Source organism: Cervus elaphus, chromosome 1 (genome assembly GCF_910594005.1).
Source record: "Cervus elaphus chromosome 1, mCerEla1.1, whole genome shotgun sequence".
Classification (NCBI taxonomy): Eukaryota; Metazoa; Chordata; class Mammalia; order Artiodactyla; family Cervidae; genus Cervus; species Cervus elaphus.
Window position 1 is genome coordinate 78,914,907 of NC_057815.1, and position 19,082 is coordinate 78,933,988.

The window sequence follows — 19,082 nt, forward strand, 5'->3', positions numbered from 1 at the left end:
GAAGGGCCCTACCTTTTTAAGCCTTTGGTCCAGAATCAAGAGACCTGTGATCTTAAAATAATACTTAAGCTTGTTAATATTTAATAAGCTCAAATTTCTCTCTGCAGAGCCCTTTTTAAATTCTCACCTCTCTGCACCTTACAAACCACGTGGAGAAGAAGAGGATTTCCTGTAGCTTAGCATCTGTCCCACGTATGAGGTGCCACCTAACACTGCACTGTGATCAGCCAGACTGCCCAGTCGGAAATCTGGTCTGCTGGCCCCTGGCTCAGGTCATTCCTATCTTCTCAAAGACTCAGTTACCTTCTGTGTCAAATGGGGATAATAAAAGTGCCTGCCACATAGCCACCACTACTGTGAGCATTAAATGAATTTTTAGGTGTAAAATATTAAAAACCTCATATGGGTTCAATTAGGTGCTGGATGAATGTTTGCAGTTATTATCATGGCCGTGGAAAATACACGAGTTACTCAGTTGCAGGAACTGGCCTTCTCCCGGTCTTCAAGAAGACCAACTTCCCCAGACACACAGCCTACTCTGGTGAGACCAAATCAGAAAAAAAAAATCTCATTCTGCCTTAATGCTGCCTCACCCTTTCTGAGGAGATGATGGAAGGGGCCAGGCCCATCTAGGTGGCGCCTGTTGGAAAACACACTAATTCATTTGGGGCCATCTGGAGAAGCCTGGCTCAGAGAACTGTCTCTGGGCACAGCATGACTGCAGATGGCCTCCTGGGGTCTGCATGTGGGGTACCCTGTGTGTGTTCTGTCTCAGGAGATCCGGCCTCAGAAGGGGGCCTATGATAGGATGCAAAAAGGCTGTGCTCACCTTGGAGAGGACGACTGTGAAGTCCAGACAGACAATACTGGTTACAGAGCTGAAAGTTGGTCTCTGCCACATTTGCTTTCAGGGAAAATGGCAAAAGTTTTCAGAAGCAAATGCTTCAAGACGTTTGAAGTATCTACTGGGGAATTCTCAAAAAGGCCAGCTGCTGATTCTTTTAGACACGACTTGTCTTGTTTGTATCTCACACAGTCTGTTTGTCCTGGGGGGAGTGGGGAGCATTTCCTTGCTTCATTCATTTGTTCCATGTGCGCCTACCTCTGTGGTACTGTACAAGGTCCTGGGGAGAGACGCAGTCACTGCTCTCAGGAAGCCCACAGAGAAGTTCCAAAATTCTAGAATCCTGGAATTTCTAATTAACGAAGAAACCTTAAAGGAAGATCCCCTGGAAGAGGGCATGGCAACCCACTCCAGTATTCTTGCCTGGAGAATCCCATGGAAAGAGAAGCTTGGTGGGCTATAGTCCATGGAGTCGCAAAGAGTCGGACATGACTGAGTGACTAACACTTTGACTTTAAAGACAATAATTTCTTATAATTCATTACCTGTTTCTGTCATGGACATCTTTGAGAAGCTAATACAAACCCAGGGATGCCGTCCCCAGCAAAACACCTACGCACGTGTACACACTTGCCTGCACATGCCTACAGATACATAGATACGTACATACACACAGAATCTTGCATATAAGTAATTTCACAGGTTTATAGACCCCTGAAGACCCGCTCATGAAAACTTTTGTCCCTCAGCCCTACTGGTCAGCTGTATGACATCCCCTCCCCAGCGCTACTCACCTTCTAAACTCTGGGGACCCTCAGACAATGGCGCGTTGGGTAAAGATTACACAGGGTGGTACTCTCAGAAGAGGCTGTGATTTTCTCCCACTTGTGAAGCGACTGGAGTAAACCAAGAAGCTACTCATCTCAGGCCCTCGGCAAGATTTTGAAATGTGCTAGGGTGATTTTACTAAAAAGATCTATTTTTCTTGACGTGAGTCTTAGTGAAAAATATAGGCAAGATTCATGGTGTTATGGGTCAGCTTTGGTTTAGTAAAACAAATTTACCTAGAACCCCATGGAATTGGCGGCATAGCACAGGAGGTGGAACCCTGACTGCCCACTTGGGTGACTTTGGACACACTATTTAATCTGTTTGTGCCTCAGTTTCTTTCTCTCTAAAATGGGCTTGGCGGTAGTGCCTATTCCATAGCATTTTTGTGAGAATTAATTTAGCTGAAGTAGATCACGCACCTAATGAGTATAAAACACCCATTGGCTCTAATTAAGTGCCAAACATCACATGGAGTGTTTGACATGCTTTGTCTCATTTCACAGTCCCACAAAACCTGATGGCGTTGTCATCCCATCAAGGAGAAGGCAGAGTGTCAGAGAGATTAAGGAACTATCTATCTGTGTAACCCAGAGCTAGTAGCAATGTCAGGACTTGAAGCCAGGGTATACCTTGGGTATATCTCCTCTAAGTTGAACTACAAGGCTTCATTGTGAGTTGGTGCCAGAGAGTGGATTACACAGGTCTCTTGGTGAGCACGTTTTTTGTGGTCTTCCCAACAGGCCACTGGTAGAGCTCTTCCCACATGGGCAGTGAGATCTCTGGGTGACTCCTCTGTCCTCCTGGCAACCCCATCATAACAAACACTCTCCCTCCAGAAAGACACCACCCCGAATCTGAAAGTGGCCTCCAACCATTACTGTTGCCCATCAGATCTCTCAGAGGGAGGAACATGGGATCACTCCTTTATTTCATGATTTATTGGAGACCAGAGGGCCCAGTGGAAAGCATTCTTGATTCATGTCCAGCTGGACAGGCTTGTTGGAGAGATTCATTTGGCCATTTACTATTAGGCCCTTGAGTCATGGCAGCTCCTGGATCACAGAGATCTCTGTTTATCCAGAGCGATGCCCAGATGTCTGGGGAGTCCTGCCTTTCTACAGGTGTTGGCAGTGTGGCCATTGCCATGGACATGGGTGGCTGTCCTGTGATTGGTGGTCCATGGCTACTCATGCCTCAGCCTTGCTCTAACTTAAATCTCGGGGATATTTCGGGCTCTAAATGGGGGAGGTTGAGAGTGCATAAAATGTTCTGTAAATTGGGTTTAGGAGTAGTGGCCTGGTGGTTAAGCCTGTGGTCTCTTGATGCCCAGACTGGCTGGGTTTGAATCCTGGCTCCATCGTTACGAGTTCTGTGAACTTGGGCACATTTCTTCCCCTCTCTGTGCCTCAGTTTCTGTGTCTGGAAAGTGGGGACAATAATGTTACCTACCATATAGCGGGGTTTTATGGATAAAATGAGTTAATACTTGTCAAATGCATAGAAGAGTGTCTGGCCTATACATCATAAGTGCACAATATGTGTTAACAGCTATTATTGCTGTTAGTATTACTAATACCCTTTGGGGGTAGTAATTTCCGCTTGTGTAAGTGTTAAGAAAGTGTTGGAAAATTTTCATACAGTATGAAGACTTAACGGATACACAACCCTGAAAGGCTTGGTCCTTTTTAAGGCACGAGGGACCCAGAGGGGAGGAACTGTGAATACTCTTGACCTGAATTGAAGGTGTTGGAACCGTCTTCGGAATTGCCAGATGGCTGAATACCATCAGGGCTAGGATGGGACCATTTTTATGTGTGAGACTAAGATGAATATAAGCTGTGGAATCCTCACATTGTATAGAATTTCTTCATTCACCCAGCAGCCCCTTTTCTGAGATCTACTGCACGCCCCGTTTAATTTTTGCATTTCTAGGAAGGCTGAAGCTAGATTTTATCCGTGCTTTCCTGTCTTGGCTGACCACAAGCACACACGACACACACTCACTAGTCTCATGCACATGGAGAGACACCTTCACACATGCATGTGTGTGTTGTCTGTCAAGGGATGTTGGTTACTCCTCGTGGAACTCAAGAGATTTTATTCACAAGTCTCAATCTGAATGGTTCCTTTCGCATTTGCATATTCTACATGCCAGGTGGCAAACTCAAATTCATGTTAATAACACAGAAACTGCCATTTAGCTCCAAGCCACTGTCCATGTCCCAGACTTTATATTAAACCTGGGAGTGACAGCAGCCACCCGGCCGCGTGCTGACGGCCACGCACTGCCTCTCCTGGCATCCGCTGAGATCTCTCCTAACAGTCTCACCTCCAAGAAGCTGATTGGGAGGCTTTGTTTCTCTTTTGTAAGCAAGACTGAGAGTGCCTCCGGAAGGACAGTCACTCAGCGCAACAGTTTCTCTTGGCAAAGATTGGTCAACCGAAGCCAAAGCTGAAAATGTCAGTAAAAACAAACAGTATTTCAAAAGCACCTTGTCCGTTTCCCTCCTCTGTGCTCTTCTAGCCTCATCAGCCAAGCGTTGTGTGAGTGGCTTCCGAAGGACACCATTAGACCAGAAAGGAAATCCCCCGAACACATTTGCTCCGTTTCACCTAGTTCTGACACTTCTTTAAAAGCAACTGTGTGCTGGTGAAACAAAGAAAAGAAAATCACTTGATACTGCCTTATGTCTTTTCAAAGCGCCATTTCTTCTTTTACCGTGTTCAGAATCGAGAAAGATTGTGGAGAGGTTTCACAGTTCTCTTATCATCTCGGTTTGCACTTTGTCAGACACTGTTTTCTCGTGGTTGGAAGCTACTTCCTGCTCAGAAAGGAGAGAGCAGTTGTTGTCCTTACAGTTCCATTAACACTGACCCTATCTTTGTCATTAGGTCACAGTTGTTTAGGTGTATCCCTCCAGAGTGAAGACTTGCTCTAATGATATGAAAGAATTCCTGGGCACACGGGAATAAGTGGATCAGAGCGTGGGTTTTGGTGTTAAACAGACCTGAGATGGAATTCCAGCTCTGCCACTTAATTGCTGGGTGACTTCGGGAAGTCATTTCATTTTTCTCAGCTCCAGTTTCTTCACCTATGAATAATATGTATATAATTCACCTATAAGTCACCTCTCAGGGTTCTTGAAAGATGATGCCACACAGAACCCCAAAGAAGCTGGGTACCCAGGGACACGGCAGTCACAGACATTCCCACCCTGGCTATCAGCTCGGGAATATATTGCTAAAACAGAACAGCTGGGATTCAGGAAGGCAGCTACAGGCTCTGGACAGCAACCCTCACTTCCTTGGGCAGCTCACTTTTCTGAGCCTCAGTTTTCTCAATGATGTGCTCAGTCGCTCAGTTGTGTCTCTCTGTGGTCCCATGGACTGTAGCCAGCCAGGCTTCTCTGTCCATGGAATTCTCCAGGCAAGAATACTGGAGTGGGTTGCTGTTTCCTCCTCCAGGAGATCTTCCCAACCTAGTGATCAAACTCAGGTCTCTTATGTCTCCTGCGTTGGCAGGTAGGTTCTTTATCACCAGCGCCACCTGGACAGAATGTACAAGTGATGCTACTTTCCTGCCTCTTATCTCAGATTTAAGCATGAGGCAGTGACGCTTTGACATGCTGCAGTGAAGGTGGAAGGCTCTGGCCAGTAGGGAAGATTATTTGGCTTTGCAATGAGGCTGCTCTAAAACAAACTTCTCACCCTTTCCAAATTATGGATGCAGAATAATCTAACCTTTCCTTTTCATCCCACAGATCTGAATATAACCTGCCGATATGCAGGCGTATTCCACGTGGAGAAGAATGGTCGCTACAGCATCTCCAAGACTGAGGCTGCCGACCTCTGCAAGGCCTTCAATAGCACGCTTCCCACCATGGCCCAGATGGAGGTGGCCCGGAGCATAGGGTTTGAGACCTGCAGGTAAGGGACCGGCACCTGCCTACACCCCAAGCCCACTGCGGAAGGCTAGCTGCCTGGGTCCAGGGGGCGGGACTTAGGCCCGGAAGCGTCCTCTCTGACAGCTAAGTTGCTTGAAGAGTCGGCCCCACCCATGAATTTGGGCAAGTCAATCTGGAACCAGTATGACTACTAAAATTTAAGGCCAGCCAAAGACACCTTTGTGAATCACAGCAGGGTTTCCCAGGGGAGGCTTTCAAGGTCTTAGGTTGGTATCTTCAGGTTGCCTGAAGCTCCTGTCGACAGCGCGCTTTGAAGAAGCCAGCAGTATCATTGTCAGAACCACAAGAAATCGAAAAACCAAGTAACAGTGTTTAAGATAAATACGTGCCTGGTGGAGCTTGACCCTGCAGACTTGGCTGAAGCAGGCTTTTCAAACTCTCTCGTTTGATTTTGTTTCTCTTCTGTGTTGCTCTGATTTGAGAGAAAAGGGCACGAGAATTATTAAGATGTATATTATTACAAGGGATTGCAAAGCGGTGAGAGGGGCTGAGGGAGGCCTCCTGAGCGCCTCCTACCGGATCTCACAGCGCTCAGGGAGCCGTCCTCGGGTCCTTCTGTCCAGGATGTTCACAGCAGGCTCGCTCGTGTGTACACACTCAGCTGCTTAGTCGTGTCTGACTCTTTGCGACCCCATGGACTGTAGGCTGCCAGGCTCCTCTGTCCATGGAATTTTCCAGGCAAGAACACTAGAGTGGGTAGCCATTTCCTACCCCAGGGGATTTTTCCCACACAGGGATTGAACCTGCATCTCTTGCATCTCCTGCATTGGCAGGTGGACTCTTTACCGCTGAGCCACTTGGGCAGCCCTCACAGCAGGCATGGCCCTTATTTTCTGAATTTTTTTTACAGCCCTGTGGTAAGTGGTGCACATTAAGAGCGAGCAGTGGTGACCACCGTGGTGAGGTGTTTGGGTTTGGTTTGTTTTCATGAGAAGAACCCTAGGGAATCTGGACAACTGCGGTCCGAAGTTTCCGCCCCGTCCTGCAGCTGCCCCTCTGCACTTTTGCAATGTGACATTAGGTAACATGGTTCTCTTTTCTCATTAACACGCTCACATACAAACACAGGCTGCTTTTTAAAAAGTCTAGCTGCAGAACTCTTTTTGGAAACCATTCAATGTAAGTTAAGTGCATCTATCCCCTGTCCTTGGGTAAGGCACCTGTAGTCTGGGTGGGAACTGAGACTTAGGAAAATGAAGCATCTTTTCAGTTTTTCTAATACGGTGACCCCTAGCCACGCTTGGCTATTGACATCTAATTAAAATTAAATAAAATAAAAACCTTGGCTCTTGGTGGCACTAATGATGTTTCAAGTGCCTAATTAGCCACAAATGCCTGGCAGCTACTTTTATCAGATAACTGAGATTCTAGAATGTTTCTGTTTCACAGAAAGTTCTATTGAGCAGCTTTGCTCTGAAGTGAAGAGCAGATGTGTGCAGACATCTGCGTGTGTTCCAGCAGGGTCTGGGAGAATATAAAAGGAGCAGATAGCTCGGGTAGCTTCTGAACTTGAGGTGAAGGCACAATGCAGGAAAGTTAATTAGCAGGTCCATTTATTCTATCCCTAAGGCTAATTATTTAAATATGGCCCTGACTAGGCCAGTGGCCTAAGAAAGTGGATTTCGTAAGCTGAATTTTGATTGTGAAATGCAGGCAAGGAAAACATGAAATACGGAAATGTTCTTATATGCTGAGAACAAGGGAAGTTCTTACTGTGCCCATTGGCCAATTATCCAGCCCTTAGATGCTGGACAAAGGGCTTCCCAGGTGGTTCAGTGGTAAAGACTACACCTGATAATGCAGGAGACTTGAGTTTGATCCCTGGGTTGGGAAGATCCTCTAGAGGAAGAAATGGCAACCCACTCCAGTGTTCTTGCCTGGAGAATCCTGTGGACAGAGGAGCCTGCAGGCTGCAGTCCACGGGGTCGCAAAGAATCAAACATGACTCAGTGAGCACAGCACAGACCCCAGCTCATCTATGCGTATCTCTGTCTTAATCCTCAAACTGCACCAGGGGTTGGTTGTATGACTCCACTTTGCAGAGTAAGCAACCGAGGCTTAGTTCTACAGCCTGTCCTGGGCCACATCACTTGCATGGGTAGGAGTCTAGACTCCAGGCCAGCTTCTGAGCCCAGGGCAAGATTTAATGACCCAGCCCTCCCGAAGAACCGAGAGCAAAAGAAAGATGAAAGTCTGCTGCATGGATGGATTTGCAGAGTATTTCTTTTCTTCCTGGGAACAACAACCTACTCATGTAGTATGTGTGCATGTGTGCTAAGTCAACTTATGTAGTATACAAACATAAAAATTTTAATATCCCTAACTTATGGACAGGGTGACATGTAAAACCTACAGTCAACACAATGTAGTAAACACTTAGGAATAATTTACAGAGGGTATTGTAAATTCTAGAATGTCAGTGTTATACGGGCTAGCAGAATGTGATGGGAATAAAATGGGGTGTGGGTTCACCAGGAGTTTTATTATTTAAAAAAGGGAAAGAAAAACTGTGCCAAAGAAATCTATCATTTCACCCATAGCTGGTTCTAAATGTTGCAAAATATATTTCCATAATTTCACTCAGGTAGCTGTGAATCAGATACCTGCCATAGGACAGATGGGAGAGTCTCAGAGATGATGGGAAAACCTTAGCAGCTACTCTCTAAAGTCTGCCCCACCCTGATTAGTTGGGATCCTCAGATACAGGGAAACGCATTAATGTTTAATTGTGCCCCTCCCCCCACCAAGCTCAGGAGTCTTTGGAGAAACCAGTCTGGCCATGCAGATGAGGAATTAGTCATGTCAGCTTTTGCAATTTAGACATAATGAGTTCAAGGTGCTTAGAAATTTCAGACTCACAGCCGTTTCTGTGGGTCTTGCAGGGCAGTGCAGTACATACTGTCACCCCTGGCGAGAAAGATAGAAGGGATTTGGATTGTGCATTTTAGCCAGCATTGCATTTTCAAAAACCTGTTGGATTTAGTGCTCTGCTTTTCCCTTGCCACCACCTTTTCCCTTGCAAATGGTATTTTCTCAGCCCACACCTCATTTTTTGAAGCATTTTAGATTTGAGAGAAATCGTGTGGTAAGTATTCAACCACCAGGATGCTAGTCAGAGGCTGGGTACTGTATGTTGCATCTGAAAATGATACACGTGTTTCTCCAGCACGCTCCCAGAAACACCATGATGGGATGGAGGAGTTTAAGCACTTCTCTGACTGTTGCTTCTGGAAAATTCCTGAGCTAATGAGGCATTGCTATCTACTTAATCATTAGTGGTAAAAGTTGCTCAGTCATGTCTGACTCTTTGCAATTCTCCAGGCCAGAATACTGGAGTGGGTAGCCTTTCCCTCCTCAGGGGATCTTCCCAACCCAGGGATCGAACCCAGATCTCCCGCATTGCAAGTGAATTCTTGACCAGCTGAGCCACCGGGGAAGCCCAAGAATACTGGAGTGGATAGCCTATCCCTTCTCCAGTGGATCTTCCCAACCCAGGAACTGAACCAGGGTCTCCTACATTGCAGGTGGATTCTTTACCAACTGAGCTAAGAGGGAAGCCCATTAATCATTAGTACTCGCATTTTAATGACTGTCAATTTACTTCCACTAGCAGTGGAATCATGCCTGAAATGTTCATGGGACAAGAGGCATTGTATCTGGCATATATTAATTAATAAGGTTTGTTATTTAAAAATCTTATTTTGGTGTCCCTCTCAAGAGAGTTGGTCTATCCCCTGTTTTCTAAAACTTCACTGCAATTAAAAATACACATTGTGACAAAGAGTTGATGTCTTTTCATATATGGAGATTTTCAATAAACATCAAAAATCATTAAAAAAAAAAAAATAAGGTGGCTCAGTTGGTAAAGAATCTGCCTGCAATGCAGGAGACCCAGGTTCAATCCCTGGGTTAGGAAAATCCCCTGGAGAAGAAAATGGCAACCCACTCCAGTATTCTTACTTAGAGAATTCCATGGACAGAGGAGCCTGGTGGGCTACAGTCCATGGGGTCGCAAAGAATCAGACACGACTGAGCGACTTTCACGTGTTTAGAGCAGTGAAGTCTGGAATGAGGGAATTGCAGAAAAAGGTGAGACCAGGAAAGAAGAGGCGGGTATGGGATATAAGGCAGGTTTGCGATTTATGGACTGAGATGAATGTGACATTGCAATGTGACATTAGTTCCCATCTGATGGGAGCCAGTCGTTTTCTGTATTTTCTGGCAAATAGGATGGTAATGGCGGGCCAGAGTGGATCTCACATGATAAAGGGATCATTTTATCCATGGTTTTGGCTTCCCTCTGCTCGTTCAAACTGATTGCTGATCACAGATTTCATTGGCAATGGATCGATGGTTTTAAAAAATTTTATAGAGCTCCAAGAAAATCACTTTGTCTCCATCAGCCTTATTGGTCCCTTTCACTGTCCCTCGGCTGTTGTTTTTGGCTTTTGTGTAACTCAGTTGTTAAAAACTCTGACATGCCTAGGGGTGAGCTGAAGGAAGTATTGCACTGCGTGAAACGTAGTTGGATGGGATTTTATGAAGTCCCTAACTACATTGTTGCAGGTGGATGACCTCTGGTTTTCTTTTGCAGGTACGGGTTCATAGACGGGCATGTGGTGATTCCACGGATCCACCCCAATTCCATCTGTGCTGCGAACAACACGGGGGTGTACATCCTCACGTCCAACACCTCCCAATATGACACGTACTGCTTCAATGCCTCAGGTTGGTCCCAGGCGGGTTTGGCTTTAAGTCCTAGGTGACTTTTGGCCGGCCAGCCTTCGGCAGCATGGCTGACCGTCTCGGCTTCAGTGGGGATTCATGCAGCCTCCGTTCACATAACAGATGCTTGCTGCGTATTTCATCAGTAGTAAGAGAGAGTCCTGTCTCCAGGGTGCTTCCCTACTAGGTTGGAGAGGCCCACAGTAAGCAAATACATACGAAATCACTTACGTGCAGTCAGAGAGTGACAAGTGTTGTAAAAAAGAAAGCAGAGCAAGTGACTGCAGAATGCTAGGGGTGCTTTTCTTCTGAGAAGATAATCAGAGAACGTGCCCGTGAAGAGGTGGGTGTGTAGAGCCCTGATGGAAGCAAGGGAAGGAAGCCACGGCGTGGTGGACAGCAGCGCACAGCCGGGTCCGTGGGAGCATCGGGGCATGTGCTGACAACGGCAAGGAGACATAAGAGATGCAGGTTCAATCCCTGGGTGGGGAAGATCCCCTGGAGGAGGACACGGCAACCCACTCCAGTGTTCTTGCCTGGAGAATCCCGTGGACAGAGGAGCCTGGCAGGCTGCAGTCTACAGGGTCACAAAGAGTGGGACGCGACTAAAGCGACTTAGGAGGCACACACAGGCCAGATACCACTGAGAGTTTTCTCCCTGCCTTTCTTTTTGCCCATACGGTTGGGCTTATATTCAGAGAAGGGAGTGAACAGTACTGATGAACCTTCCTCTGCTCTGGGGAGGTTAGTTCCATTGAAAAAGTTTGAGAAGTCCTGGGGAGTATTGCCTGCCCAAGTAGCTGCAGTAAAGCAGTAAAGTTCAAAGTGATGGGTTTCATTTTCTCGTATCCAAATTTACTCAATATGTTAGAGTGCTTTTTATCAATTTTCAATATGTTTTAAAAAAGAGTATTTAGTGATCAATGATACACATTCAGTGTTGTGCTGGGGAGAGTAGAGTGACAAGGAATCAGAGGCTATCTTTCTTGTCTCCAGAGTTAATCTTGTCGAAGTCCTGAGATGAAAAATAAAGGAGCTAGGGAAGAATGTTTATCTAAGGAGAAATACATTCTAAATGTCCTAGATTAGAGTTGGATGATGATGGGGGTGTTAAGTGGGTGACAGATCTTGATAACCTTCTGCTCTGTGCCAGGGATCACATTGGAAAGATCCTTGAATCCATCTTAGCCTGAGACTGCCCAGCAGGTGGTCAGGGCCCAGGGATGTGATCCTCCTTGCAAACTGGCCTCAGGGACCAAAGCCAGCTCCACCTTAAAAGATACCTTCTATAAGCTTAAAATGTCAGCAGTATTTTTTGTAAAACATGGCCTGTGGTTGACCAATGAAAATACGGCAGACCCTGGAAAGGCTTCACGGTGTTTATTGCCTCCTTTCTCAGTGGTCAGGCCCAGCACAGGTGACTTCTGTGTTAATACAGAAAACTGACCGGAATTAGTTCATTTTTGATGTTTGCTTTCAGTAAAATGCCTGTTTCTCTTTGAGAAGGAGAAATTTAGGGGAAGATTCTACATTCATTTGCTTATTCATTCACTCATTTATTCAACAAGTATGTACTGGGCACTGAGGAAGCTGTCTGTCCATCTGTCCTGAGTGATTGGCTAGACTGAATAATTAACATTTCTCTTGGCTATTTTGGTGTAGTGGAGGCAAGGTTTATGAGACGCTATGTATCAGGAGGCTCACCTCAGAGTCTTTCTAACAAATCCTTCAGTTCAGGGAAACTCCACAGGCTTGATTCTCTCAGCAGTGTGATGCTCATTAAACAGAATGAAAGGCTGTCCAGTGAGGCCCTGTATCTGACATGGGAACATGAGTGTATTGCACATTTGGGTCAGCATCCGTCGTAGTATGCCTGCCAGATTTGATATTCTTTATGAAAGTTAGGGTGAATTGGAGCATGAAGGGACTCCATTCCAACAAATGCACTAATCATTTGCAAAAGTGCCTTATTGGTTTTGACATCATGCTTCATTCTCTTGCAACTTTATTCCTGGAAATTTCCAGTGCACTACTGTTACCTGCAATTGTCTTTGAATTTGGGGGAGGTTATTCCATCCTTGATATTAAGAAGTCATAATTCAAGGCCTGCTTCTGGGTCTGTGCAACGTAACAGTTAAGTCAGAAAGGTCTCATGGGTCAGGTCAGTTTCTGGTGGTGTCCCTAGAATAGATCCTATAGATAGTTTGCAGGATCTCCCAGGTTGGCTGTTTTTCCTGATTTTCAAATGAGAGAATCACTGGGAATTCTTTGAAAACAGTAGAAATCTAAAGAAATACTATTATTGTCTCCCATGACCTGCAGATTCCTCAAAAACAGACAGAAATGTTTATCTTTTGCTCTTTGTTTATACTGTGATCTGTCATATGTGCTGAGTAAATGTTTAAAATGAATAAAAGAACTGATAGGCCTGAAACTTCCTTTCATTAATTCTTGGGCATTGTCATTCAGGGTTGATAAGAATGTTTCCTGACTTGTTTGTATTTGCAGACCATTTGTGGGGGGGTTAATATCTTAGATATGTTTGCTGGAAAAATGGACCGTAAGAAAATTATATTGTTTTTTTTTTTTCCATTCATTCAACAAATATTTGAGTAACTCTCTAGCCCCATCACACATAAATGTTCCGGCCAAGAAAGATAAAGTTACTGCTCGTCTTGTGGAGTTTCTGTATTTCTGTGGAGATGGCTGGGTGGCAGGGGGGTCGGGGATGGAAGATGTGCTGTGAATAGCCAGCAAGTAAAATGAACAAGACAATTTCAGCTAGTGATGAGCCAGAAGAAGACATGAGAGAGAACAACTATGCAGTGGTGATGGGTGTTGGGGGGGCGGTGAGGGGCTAGCTTGGATTGGATTGTAAGGAATGACCTTACCAAGGAGTTGACTTTCTCTTTGAAGAATCTCTCTTCTGAAATCTTTTAATCAGCCCTTGCAAGAATGGTTATTTTTAAAACCTGCTATTCTCTGGTTGAGTGTATAAAGCTGCCAGGTGTTTCCATTATGATGGCAAAGGATAGCCAAGTAAAGGGCATCTTGCCCTTTGTATGTGGGAAAAGATGCTCCTAGGAACTGGGGAGCAAGCAAACCCTGCTTTGTTAGACTTGTGTATTTGTCCAAGTTAAAAAATACCCAGTGATTTATGGCAGGACATTTAAAATACTTGTGTTAGTAGGCTTCCTTGTAATAGCAGTTTGCCTGCCTGCCTCCCTCTGTCCATCCATCCTTCCTTCCATCCATCCATTCACCCATCCATCCATCCATCCATTTATTCATCCATCCATCTATCCATCTACCAACCATCCACCCATTTCTTTGTTCTGTCCTCTTTGCCAAGAAGCAATTCTAGAAGAAGCTAACCTAAGAAGTCAGTTTTCCATTTCATCAGTTAAAGCGCGCGTGCACGCGCATGCACACACACACACACACACACACACACACACACGAGTATAAAAACTGGAATACACAACTGAATCCAGCCTTCCTGGAACAGCAAAGCTAGCCTAAAGCTCTGCGTTTTTAGAACTTAACCAAGGTCCAGTTACGGAATAGAGCATTTGGGCAGGAATGGAACCATTGGTTAAAGCATTCTACAGGCTTCCTAGAGTACTCAAGGGATGGCTGGCAGGGGGAAACTTTCAGAGTTTGCTTTTCAAAGGGCGTTAATTTGCTCTCATAACATCTGTGGGTGATCAGGCAGGCCCAACGTACAGTCAGAAATCGTTATTCCCAAAGAAGGGAGGAAGTAGAAGATAAATGGAAGGAAGAAGAAAAGGAAGTCAGAAGTGTCTGTGGTGATATAAGCCAAAACAGAAGCCTCAGAAAATATTCTGGGCACCTGTACCAGAGGTGGACAACCTCAGAAGCTGTACAGTGAGAAGTGTTTTATTCAGAGTAGGCACTTAGGGGATTAGTTAAAAGCATTAACTAATACCTTAATAAAAAGACAAAAGATTGGTTTTTTAAAAAACATTCCTACCAAGTAAGTTCTACGTGGATTATTACAGTCTTTAGAGTCTGATGCTGTTCATGTTGATAAGTATTTGATTGCATTTGTCAGCCATGTGTTCCCATTGTTTCTGCAGATCATTGGGGTTACATGTGATTTCTGCATTATACTACACTTGATCTTAGCCAAAAGGCCGAGAAGCGATTGATTTGTGCATTATAGTTCATTCTTTCTTTAACATTTTTTGCAGTGTTTCCTGTGTTAATTTTATAATAACAAATTTTAAAAATAGCTTCTAATGTATGCCTCAATAAAGAAAGACCGTGTCTATCTTACTACCATTGTTATCAACCAGCCTTCTATAATGCTTGGTATAGAACATATACGTTTGTTAATGAATGGATTTGTTGGCATGGGAAGCTTCCAAAGATGTATGAAGTAAAATAAAAGTGAAAAATGTATCACTGAGGTCAGAGAAGTTCCTAGGTGACTTGGCCAAGTTTAAGAAAATGATCTGGGTTAAGTTGTAGGAAAAGTCATCCTAACAAAGAGAAATGGACATCAATTCTGCTTCTGTTTTTTAGAGTTCTCATGTCTTTTTTTCTTTTCCACTTCATAGCTCCACCTGGAGAAGACTGTACATCAGTCACGGACCTGCCCAATGCCTTTGAAGGACCCATTACCATAAGTAAGTATCTCTTCTAACCTTGACTGAGTTTTCCCATTCTTGGGGAAAAGATCAGGTGCATTTCTTATGTTTCATATTTGAATGGAGTAGCACTCATTTCCCTAAGGCTAAAGACAGGGCTATAATTTACTGTTCCTTTATTGCTATATGATTTACCCCAGTCCATTCATTGTTCCTCAGTCACCTGAGAACTTTTTTCACATTTTTTGGCATCTCTGTGGACACAGCACTGTCATTTACTTGATATTTTTCATTTATTTGACCCATTATTTTCTACTTAAAAAGCATTAATATAACTCCAAATGGAAAGCCAACACCTCTGGTCATAAGTAAAAGGTAACCTTAGAAATAAATATAAATGTAAGAAAAATTAAATAATGTTCTTAAATTCTAGCTGTTGAAGACTTCGAGTCTGAGCCATGTTCCCTTTCTCAGAGGCAGGGATTAATAAGTGTTAGATGTAGGGACATTCTGTCCTTCCACATTTTCTGTTTGATTCAATTGGAGTATTTAAAAATGATAATAAGGGTGCAAACTTCCTGATATGTGTTTCAACATTATTTACACTATGTTGATCTAAAATCTTCCTGATTATCCTGAGAAGCTGACACTGCAGAAAACACAGTATTTCAGCCAGAGCTTTCAAATAGGTCAACTTGTTAACCTTGATCCCATTGCCTCTGAGCCTCATGTTTTGAGAAGTATGACAGTGATGAGGAAGTTGGATTTCTACCTCCTAAAAGCCAGACCCCTCAATGTGCAAGGTGACAGGAGTAATCATGGTGGCAGGGGAACAAAAATCATTCCTGGACCACACAGTTCCAGCTCCCACGGACAGAAAATTGCCCCCGGCCTGTACCTGACAGATAGAAGAGGGGGCCGGCAACTGTGAAGTGCTCTGTCTGTGACAGGCCTGGTTTGAAATGCAAGTTCTTTACAATCTGGTTGATCTGAGCCTCAGTTTTCTCATTTGAGTAATGAATCAACATATAAGATTTGTCATGAAACTTAAAAAAGATAATGTGATCCATGCCTGGCCCATAGTAGATGCTCAATAAATGCCCCATTTCCTTGGTCCCAACAGATCTCTCTCCCCACGTCCAGACCTGTTCAAGTGTGGTCCTATTTCTTTATCAGATCTCTGTCTGTAGGATTATTAGGGTGATTGAGACTTTGAATTTTTTAAAATTTACAGTTGATTAATAGTTCCACTTGGACAAGATAGATAGACAAACAGAAGGAATCTTTAGTCCTGCCCATGCCACATAGTAGAAAATCATTTCAGCGAAATGCACACTTGTGCAGTGAGTGACTCACACTTGAAGACAACACATTTAGAAGAGAACTATGAATGAAGCCCTTGCTCTTTCTCCTCATGTCATTCTAGTCATTTTCTTATTTAAACCAAAGATTTTGATCTTTATATTCACTCCTGTGTCCTCATTTCAAGTTGAATTTCACAGATGGCAGAGCCTCTGTCAATATTTCAGCATGCTGCTTTGTTAGCCAGGACTAGGGGTTCATTGAAACTGGAAACATTTTCCGCTTAGAAAGAAAATCTAATTCTTCATGGATTTGCATACCGCAGAGGTATGGTTCCAGACCACTGCAATGAAGTTAACATTTTGATAAATTTGGGGGAGTTTCCGAGCACATATAGAAGTTATATTTATAATATACTATAGTCCAAGTATGCAATAGCATTGTTTTGTTTTTTTTTAAACAAACGTACATGCCTTAATTAATATTTTATTGCTAAAAAATGCTCACCATTATCTGACAACGAAGAGTTTCCACAAAACTTCCATGTGGAAAACACAGTATCTGTGAAGCTCGATAAACTGAAGTACTAATAAAGGAGTTATGTCTTGTATTCCCTGATGAGACTGATTGCCTCTTTGTCTCCTATTTCAAATCCTTTCTCAAAATAGATGGAATTAATAGCAACAAATATTACATGTATTTGAGAAGGAAAGGTAGGGATCAGGCAGGAGAATTATTGTTTATTGAGCACCAGCTCTATTTTGAATACTAGGCTAAGTACTTTCCATACAATGTATCATATAGCGCTCATAACAGAAGGTAGTCTCATTCCCATTTTACAGATGGTGAAACTGAAGCTCAGAGGGTTGCCTACCTTGTCTAGAGCCACACAAAGCTGGGATTCAAACCTGGGGACATCCAAATACACCCTGTCCCCCACCTTCCCACGTCTAGGGTATGTGAGTGGGCAGGGAGGATTCACTGTCTTAGTGCATCAGTCACTCTGTCTTCCCCACTAGAGATGTAGTTAGCTGCTGTTTTGCTTAATAAAAAAAAGAAAAATAGCTTTAAGTCACTATCTTATAAGATAAGCCACTGTCTTTCCTATAGTCAGAATATATCAGCTGTCAGGTTCTGAAAGTGGCTCCTCTGTCTTCCAGCTATTGTAAACCGTGATGGCACCCGTTACACCAAGAAAGGCGAATACAGAACTAACCCCGAAGACATCAACCCCAGCGTCGTAAGCCCCAGCAGCCCTCCAGATGATGAGATGAGCAGTGGCTCCCCCAGTGAGAGAAGCACTTCAGGAGACTACAGCATCTTCCACACGCACCTCCCGACCATGTACCCGCCCCCAGACCAAGACAGCCCCTGGGTCTCCAGCAAGCCGGAGAATACATCGGATACCAGTAAGGAAAATGAGTCACTGTGCTTTCCAATAGCGATTCGTTCACAGGGATGTCTCTGGTCTATCTGAGGGACATGAACTTGTGTTGATGGCGTCTGTCTCTGGAAGGTGGTGACCTGATTTGGGGAAGTGGCCTCCTGCAGTTATCACTGTGCTATATCATTGACTGCTACTGCTTACAAAAAAAAAAAAATTGTTTTTTTTTCCATCTCTAAGAAGTACCGTACTGGAAATTTTTCAGAAGAATGCCCCTTGTTCTCTTGTCCCAGAGAAATGGTGACAGTTGAGACCTGATAACACAAGCTAGTTTCATTTTGGCACATTCCCTTCTTGTTCTTACCCATTTATGGATAAAATTGTTTCCATAAAGTCGGGATCATAAAATATGCATACCATTTCATCTGCTACTTTTTTTTCAGGTTCATTTTATACGTTTAGGTTTTAACTTGATTTATATTCATATTGTTAATTGGGTAATAATTAGTCATACTCTTCACTCATGATTTACTAGACAATTCCTTTGTTTTTGGCCTAAGGGAGTGTATCTGAAGGAGTTATCTGATCAAGTTAAATCTACTTATGAGTTTTATATCCCAGCCGGTTGGGGAAGGCTCTTCATACTTGCTTGGCTATGTGGGTAACTCACTTCGTTGGAAACTGCTGGAGTGCTGCTATGTAAGCTCTGCATTCAGTTTCTTTGGGGTTTGGCCCCGGCATTCCACTTTCATTGGAAAGTGTTTACACCTTCCTCTGGTCTTCTCTGCTTCCTTCTTTGCTTTTCCCCCTACGGTTTGTTTTAAAACAGGTTTCCAGATTGGCTGCGTTCCTTCTGTGGATTATTCAAACTCAAACAGGCCTTCTGCCTCTTGAGCAGTTTTCCTAGTATGGTGTGGATCTTCTCTTCTCCTGGGTGTGCCTCTTGGGCGGTGGAATTCTGGTCTTCAGAGAGTGTGGCAGAAATGTCCTGGTTTGCCAGTGCTCAAGACGGGGCCCTTTTCTATTCTTCAGAAGCCAGGGCGGTTTGTCAGAGCACCGTGATTTAATGTAAGGTCACTTTCTTGATGGTGTTTTAAATTTCTGTTAGCAGCTTGCCGAGGGAGGGGCACAGATAAAGCTGGGATCCAGTCATTCTCAACAGATTCTTTGAAGCATTTCAAACGGCAGATATTTTCAAATTTCCCATGATTTCCTAGGTTTTTGGATCTCTGGAGACTGCGTTGCAGTATTGTCTGTAATCCTATGAACAATCCTTTTTAAAAAATTTATTTGTTTTAATTGGAGGATAATTACCTTACAGTATTGTGATGTCTTTTGTCATACATCAACATGAATCGGCCGTAAGTATAACACATGTCCCCTCCATCCTGAATCCGCCTCCTACGTCCATCCCCACC

General features: G+C 44.0%; 1 protein-coding gene and 1 pseudogene across 8 annotated transcripts in view; one reads left to right on the forward strand and one right to left on the reverse strand.

The window, feature by feature from the left end:
- CD44 (CD44 molecule (Indian blood group)) overlaps positions 1 to 19,082 on the forward strand; it is an 89,048-nt gene that overhangs the window by 31,857 nt on the left and 38,109 nt on the right. For all 8 annotated transcript variants that reach the window (XM_043909190.1, XM_043909199.1, XM_043909216.1 and 5 more), the window contains 4 exons: positions 5,437 to 5,602; positions 10,235 to 10,368; positions 14,949 to 15,017; positions 17,441 to 17,689. In XM_043909190.1, the coding sequence (XP_043765125.1) occupies positions 5,437 to 5,602; positions 10,235 to 10,368; positions 14,949 to 15,017; positions 17,441 to 17,689 (618 nt within the window). The remainder of the gene's footprint in view (positions 1 to 5,436; positions 5,603 to 10,234; positions 10,369 to 14,948; positions 15,018 to 17,440; positions 17,690 to 19,082) is intronic.
- LOC122703831 lies at positions 14,470 to 14,534 on the reverse strand (annotated as a pseudogene).